Source organism: Sinocyclocheilus grahami, unplaced genomic scaffold (assembly GCF_001515645.1).
Source record: "Sinocyclocheilus grahami isolate Dianchi unplaced genomic scaffold, SAMN03320097.WGS_v1.1 scaffold48.1, whole genome shotgun sequence".
Classification (NCBI taxonomy): Eukaryota; Metazoa; Chordata; class Actinopteri; order Cypriniformes; family Cyprinidae; genus Sinocyclocheilus; species Sinocyclocheilus grahami.
Genome location: NW_015505227.1, coordinates 2,451,715 through 2,459,307, shown reverse-complemented (window position 1 = coordinate 2,459,307; position 7,593 = coordinate 2,451,715). Strand labels below are relative to the sequence as shown.

Sequence of the window (7,593 nt, the reverse complement as noted above, 5' to 3'; positions counted from 1 at the left end):
CTTAGAACAGGGCGACAAACAGAAACCGGCAGCCTCAGACATCATGATCTTGGTCTAAAGCGGGCTCTGCTGGTGACGGAGGAGAGTTACATCTGAGAAAAATCAAACTCGAGCATAACTTCAGGAGCAGAAAATATGTCATTTTATTTATTAAAAAAAACGGTTCATAGAATAACTTGCAAATAAGAAATGTGAATAAATATATAGGCCTATTCGATCTAATCAATTAAATTGATATATATATAATGTATATTTTGACTTATTTGCCATAAATATTGCTTTACATTTAAATTTCAGAAATGTATCATCATAAATTTTAGTAATGATTTAAAGTTTAATTCGAATTATTTTCCCAATTAAATGTTTAGATTATTAGCTATTACAAATATCAATATTTATAAATGTGTTGTTCGTTATGTAATTTAATGTTTGCTAAATTATTATAGCCTAATTATGATTTATGTATATGCAAAATATTTGAACAACATAAACAGTGTCATTTTTAGTCTTATGTATCGCTTTTAGAATTGTTCACGTAAATAAGTACTTTTTATTATACTTTATATATTCTCCACACTTGAACAGCCTGAATATTTGCAGAATTTGTAGTATCTAATCAGGAGTTTTGTTTTTATCGAATTCGGATCATTTTTAAAAGGCTATACGTCTTAAACGGAATAATCCGATATAATCAATCTGTGGCTTTGTGGTTAACGCAGATATGGCGAGCGGGCGACGCAGTTCAAATTCTGCTTGTATCATCTGCCAGTCCTGTTCACCCTTATTCTTCCTGTTCTATACATTTCCTATGTGTAGAAAGTGGCAAGAAGGCCAACAAAACATGCAGAAAACATAAATGTGGGATTTCTTGTTTTTTTGTGTTGGCTTCAAATTGAATTGAAGGATCAATACAAATGTTAAAAAATAAAACAATGAAATAAAACATCCTTAATCAAAATACTAAATTTTTAGGACAAACATCGCATAATTTTGCTTTATGGACTCGTATTGTTTCGCGCTTGCGCCTTCGCAGCAGCGCCCGTCTGCTGACCCCTGGATGATCCCGTCCCTATGCATTATGGATGAGATATGCTCGGAGATTGCCCCTATCAATATGCAAAACGCATTAGTCTTAAAATTGCTATTTAAACGTCCGAAATTGCTGCGTCTACATGGTAGAGGCTTCATGGAAATCATAGAAATTGATTTTTAGTACCAGATGCTCAATGGACAGAGAATGCTGGAAACTTTATATTGAAATGTCCTGTTAAATCATTTCTCTGAACCTCGTTACATCAATAAAATGTACAGTAATACCAAATAGTCGTATATGTCTTTGGGCTAAACTTCATTCATAGACTGTAGTCTTTGATCCCCTGAGTTTGTGTCAAAACGTAACACACACCCTGAAAATATTGCTCTGACGCGCAAACACACCTAGAATTAACGCCCTGTCGCCTCAGTGACTCACAGCACAGCACAAACTCAAGGGAATTTGCTATTCCTCATTTTGCATTGTTTTGTATTTGCATTGTATGCTATAAGTATGGACTTTATGATAGTGGTTGACCTCGATTGTGGTTGTGTGGAAGCTTGTCTTTTTAAGGGACTTTCTAAAGGAATGCTCGCATTTGTTTTTCATGGAGGCCAGAGCCCTCCCCACTCATATCATTAAAAAGGAAGCTGATGAAAAATGAAACGGTAGCCCTCGACTCATGCTCGCGACCACAATTTCGCCTTCCTGTTTACGGCCTGAAACTTCCTAACTCTGTTGCTCGGTCATACCCACACACGCATACACACACAAACTCTCCTTTACTCTCTCTTGTGCGCTCTCTCTCTCCCTCCTTCTCCCTCCTTCTCACATACAGAAATGCCAAATGGAGGGCTATAAAATCTGTAACACTCATTGAAAGTAGGCTGTAAAACACCCTGAAAGCTTAACATTTATTATTTTGGAGGTAATGTTGATGTTAAATGCAGATGAGCAGGAAAGAACCAAATAAGTATTTGATAAGAAAAAATAAGCATACGTATTTGATTTTCGATTAATTTACAACGTGTTTTCTAATAAAGGTTAAGGTCTGGCAAATAACCAAAAGCCGGTCCCGAAAATCAATGTCCAACATATTGTATTACAAATACAGACATCCTTTTATTTATTTCTTATTTTAGTACTGTCTGTAATGAAATAATATGCAATTTAGAGGATAGTTCAAATAGCTAAATATTACTCGTATTAATATCCATTGAATAATTAAATGATTAAAGATTATGAAATAATATTAGGTGACGGTTTTGAGTTTTAAAATCATAGTGTTAACTACAGCGTTTTGCGTTATTCGAGCCTAGTAAAGTTACACGCACTAACTGTAGTCACGGTAAAGTTTGGTGGGATTTACAGTACATTCAATAAATAGCAGCAGTCAAGTCTTAGTTTCTCTGTTGGTACAGATTTAAAAAAAAATAGCGAGCGGTCATTCCCGCTGCATTGAGTGAAATATAATGATATACAGATTCAAACTGTATTGGGTTGAACTCGAACTGACCTGAGGCGACAAAAGTGCTCTGACAGAACAATTAAACATATTTATTCAGAAAGTATAATTTTACTGTAGGATTTTCTATATTATCATAGCTATTTGTCTGTGATAAACACATAGTTAGATCATAGTCTAATCAAATACTTTGCTCCAGTTGCCCATTTAAGAAAGTACAACAACTTTGTGTTCATTACGCGCTTCCTCCCTGAAAAATACAGGGGCGGGGAAGGAACAAAGCTTTGCTTGTAGAACCTTAGGGAGGCATGTTGTCATATTGTTGTCTGCGTGTGTGTGTGTGTGTGTGTGTGTGTGTGTGTGTGTGTGAAAAAGAGAGAGATCCAGGGAGATGGTTTTCACATATTTCACAAACATTATTCGCAATAATGTATAATCGCAATATAATTAACGATTGTAAAAATAAAAAAGTCAAGACTTTTCGAGAAAAAAACAAACAGCTTTTTAATATAAATAAAACTTAAATCCAAACACACACTTAAGCACAAACACATATATAGATAGATAAATATAGATATATAGATAGTTATAGATATAGATAGATATTTACACGATTAATTAGACCCAAGTTTCATTGGGAAAAACTTTTTAAAGACGTCTTTTTTAAATAAATAAACAAATAAACAAATAAAAATAAGATGACCAAAGATAATTTATTAATTCTATTAGTAATGTACTGGTGAACCCTTGTGATAACGCGTTAGCATATGACACAGCTAATATAACAACCTATTCTTGCACTCAGAGAAACAAAATGATTGACACTTCTACTTGAAACATACCCCTCCTTTCCTTCCCACATCTTCCTAGATCAAATCACCGGCCAGTGCAGCCTTAAATTGAACTTACTTTGACTCTGCACGGTCCACTATCCATATTTCCGCCTCCAAGTGAGTAGAACCGGAGAGACATTGCACCAACTAGACACTGGCACTGTAGTGGCCTACTGGTACGCTCTTCCTCTCACAACTGACCCTTTAGAATCCCCTCGAAGCAGTTAAACCGTCACTTGCATTCTAGAATGTGAAATATATAGTACATTGTCAACTCCCCAAAACCATAAAACTAACTTTATGGACCCCACGTGACTTTTGAGAGCCAGTAAGGGGTATCTGTCTGTGGCCTGGGCGATTTTTACGATCTAACTTCAAGATAAAACGCTCATCCGTTTGACATGTAAATGTCATAGCTAGTTTTGTATAGTTTGGGCAAAGGGAAAAGCAAAATTACAAAAGGCAAGTGGTCGTTGGTACACTGCGGGGATTTCTGCTCGGCTCTCAAAACTTAGTGGTAGAAGAAGAGTTTGGCACGCATGGTAAGTTTAAAGGTTCAGTGCTTGTTTACTAGGACGCAGAAATGCAAGGGTATACGTAGTAGAGCGTTTGTAAATTATATAAACATTCTGGAAAATGTGTGTTGTTTAGAATTAGCTGGACTATAAACGTCTAAATTCTATACACGCCAGGTTTTGGTGAATATTTCTCCCAATGTCTGTTTTCGCTTAATAGTAAGGACATTTTAGCATTTTGCTATTAGTGTCCTAGTTGAGTGTGAACTGTCAGTGTAGGACAAGGATCTGCACATGGCGTAGCAAAACGTTTCTCAGTAATTTAAAGGACCGTACTGCATTTTGAGTTTCAGAGAATATTATGAGTGTGCAATCGAAAACTGTCAACCATTGACAAGAATTAGTTGTCTCGATTCTGTGTAAAATGAAGAATTGTCAAGAAATGTATTAGGTTTGAATATGAGGAACTTTATTTTTTTACTCCAAGTTAAACTACAAACAAATACAAAAAGCTTTTTGGCAAAATGCTAACAGGCAGTTCGACATGACATTGCTTCTTTTTTCCCCCACACGTTTGCCGTTCATTCTGCCTACTACAAATAGCCAACTGATCACAATAAAAATTTTCAATATGTACATCCTTTTTTTAACATAAACATGATCCAGTAATATACAATTACATATTTGAAATACAACTATACACACGTATGAACGGGTACAAGAATGAAGACTATTTACACATTTCCTTTTTTTCTCTCTCTCTCAAAAATAATAGAAGAGTTTGAACACATGACTAATTTATGTGTGTGTGAAAAAGAGAGAGATCCAGGGAGATGGTTTTCACATATTTCACAAACATTATTCGCAATAATGTATAATCGCAATATAATTAACGATTGTAAAAATAAAAAAGTCAAGACTTTTCGAGAAAAAAACAAACAGCTTTTTAATATAAATAAAACTTAAATCCAAACACACACTTAAGCACAAACACATATATAGATAGATAAATATAGATATATAGATAGTTATAGATATAGATAGATATTTACACGATTAATTAGACCCAAGTTTCATTGGGAAAAACTTTTTAAAGACGTCTTTTTTAAATAAATAAACAAATAAACAAATAAAAATAAGATGACCAAAGATAATTTATTAAATCTATTAGTAATGTACTGGTGAACCCTTGTGATAACGCGTTAGCATATGACACAGCTAATATAACAACCTATTCTTGCACTCAGAGAAACAAAATGATTGACACTTCTACTTGAAACATACCCCTCCTTTCCTTCCCACATCTTCCTAGATCAAATCACCGGCCAGTGCAGCCTTAAATTGAACTTACTTTGACTCTGCACGGTCCACTATCCATATTTCCGCCTCCAAGTGAGTAGAACCGGAGAGACATTGCACCGACTAGACACTGGCACTGTAGTGGCCTACTGGTACGCTCTTCCTCTCACAACTGACCCTTTAGAATCCCCTCGAAGCAGTTAAACCGTCACTTGCATTCTAGAATGTGAAATATATAGTACATTGTCAACTCCCCAAAACCATAAAACTAACTTTATGGACCCCACGTGACTTTTGAGAGCCAGTAAGGGGTATCTGTCTGTGGCCTGGGCGATTTTTACGACCTAACTTCAAGATAAAACGCTCATCCGTTTGACATGTAAATGTCATAGCTACTTTTTGTATAGTTTGGGCAAAGGGAAAAGCAAAATTACAAAAGGCAAGTGGTCGTTGGTACACTGCGGGGATTTCTGCTCGGCTCTCAAAACTTAGAGGTTGAAGAAGAGTTTGGCACGCATGGTAAGTTTAAAGGTTCAGTGCTTGTTTACTAGGACGCAGAAATGCAAGGGTATACGTAGTAGAGCGTTTGTAAATTATATAAACATTCTGGAAAATGTGTGTTGTTTCGAATTAGCTGGACTATAAACGTCTAAATTCTATACACGCCAGGTTTTGGTGAATATTTCTCCCAATGTCTGTTTTCGCTTAATAGTAAGGACATTTTAGCATTTTGCTATTAGTGTCCAAGTTGAGTGTGAACTGTCAGTGTAGGACAAGGATCTGCACATGGCGTAGCAAAACGTTTCTCAGTAATTTAAAGGACCGTACTGCATTTTGAGTTTCAGAGAATATTATGAGTGTGCAATCGAAAACTGTCAACCATTGACAAGAATTAGTTGTCTCGATTCTGTGTAAAATGAAGAATTGTCAAGAAATGTATTAGGTTTGAATATGAGGAACTTTATTTTTTTACTCCAAGTTAAACTACAAACAAATCCATTTCAACAACAGTTTCCAACAACTTTTTTGCTATAGATACACATGAGTGACGCGATTTACAACTGAATGCGTACAGGGAAATCGCCAAATGGTACACTGCAGAGCGCCTCACTCTAGGCTCATGTCGTTTGTTTTTTGTTTCGTTTTACTCCTTAAAACCTCAATATTTTATAGATGTCATACAGCACCAAACATTCGTAATTATTATACATATTCAATTTTTTCCGCCGCTTGTTCAGCCTATCCATCCCACTTTTCTCGCCTTTTATCCCGTGTTCTTTCTCTCTGTTTTATAACCGGTTCTCCAACACTAAACTAATCACATTCCCACACACCATAAAGCTGAACTTTTCACAGAAACAAGAACTTGTAAACCTTCCTGCCCTCTCTTCCACCCCGCTCCCATTCTCTCTTCTACAGTTTGCGAGGCTCCACACTTGATAGATTTATGGCACTTTCACAGAAATCTAAAATAAAGGCTGTTACAGAACTGAACACAATACGCATTCGCTAGCAAACAAAGAGACGTAAACATAATACGTGTGTACCATGGCTAATATGTAGTTTCCTCATCCAAGGGAATATTTGGGGAGCTTGGCCATCGGACGTCGCCGAGGTAGTGGAGGTTGCCGTGGTCTCTTGCTTCTGTTGTGTCCGGGGTGCAGAGTTGTTCGCTCTGTGCGACGCCTCCTCGGTCTCAGAAGAAGCGCTGGCCTCGTCGATTTCTGTGAAATGTGTGTTGTTGGTTAGATTATTACCCGCAGTGGTGGTGCTTTGGTCGGAAAGGGGCGAAGAGCATTTGGGTCCAAGGCTTTCGCTGTTGGAACAAGGCAGTGGCTCCGGAGACGCGAGCGAGCAGCTTGACTGCTGTCGGAATCGCGTCTCCGGGGCTTGCGACTGGAAGACCCGGGAGTTGTCCCCAACCGCCCCAAAGTGGCCAGTGCTGGTTGAACGATTGACGCTTAGGTCCATTCCATTGTAGTTGTAGCCGTAAGAGCCTGAATGCATGGTGCCGGAGTCCCTGTACGAGGCGTTCATAGCGCTGCTGCTAGTTCCATAATTTAGTAACTGATAGTCAGGGCCATTTGGGTAGCGCCCTGAGAACGAGTTTACAAAGTAAGAGCTCATTTAGGTTGTTTTAGAGGGCTTGATTTGTAGATCTTGGTCGTTATAACGCTGTGCTTCACGATTTATGATGTATTAATGAATTATAGCAATGCACTGTACTTCGTTTTTGCTATGTATGCGGCCAAATATGGGGGTGGGGGTGCGTTTGAGAATCACGTGCTTTTGTTGACCAGTCGTAAATTCTCACTGATGACTTCAAGAGGTAATTCATGCTCTATGGTTACAAATGATGACGAGACGGGGAGTCGTTAGACTCGAGTCAACGTGTTCCTCCCTCTTCGGGGATTTGCTGCATGTAAGCGGACAGCGTCACCTACTGGG

At 37.6% G+C, this 7,593-nt stretch overlaps 1 protein-coding gene across 1 annotated transcript; it reads right to left on the bottom strand.

The window, feature by feature from the left end:
• Positions 1 to 6,558: 6,558 nt before the first annotated feature.
• Positions 6,559 to 7,369, bottom strand: LOC107582934 (homeobox protein Hox-B5a-like). The gene is made up of 2 exons (XM_016268958.1): positions 6,693 to 7,369; positions 6,559 to 6,611 (listed from the first exon to the last, which is right to left on the bottom strand). Exons 1-2 carry the CDS (start codon positions 7,270 to 7,272, stop codon positions 6,559 to 6,561), a joined length of 633 nt encoding a protein of 210 aa, XP_016124444.1. The 5' UTR covers positions 7,273 to 7,369.
• Positions 7,370 to 7,593: the final 224 nt, after the last annotated feature.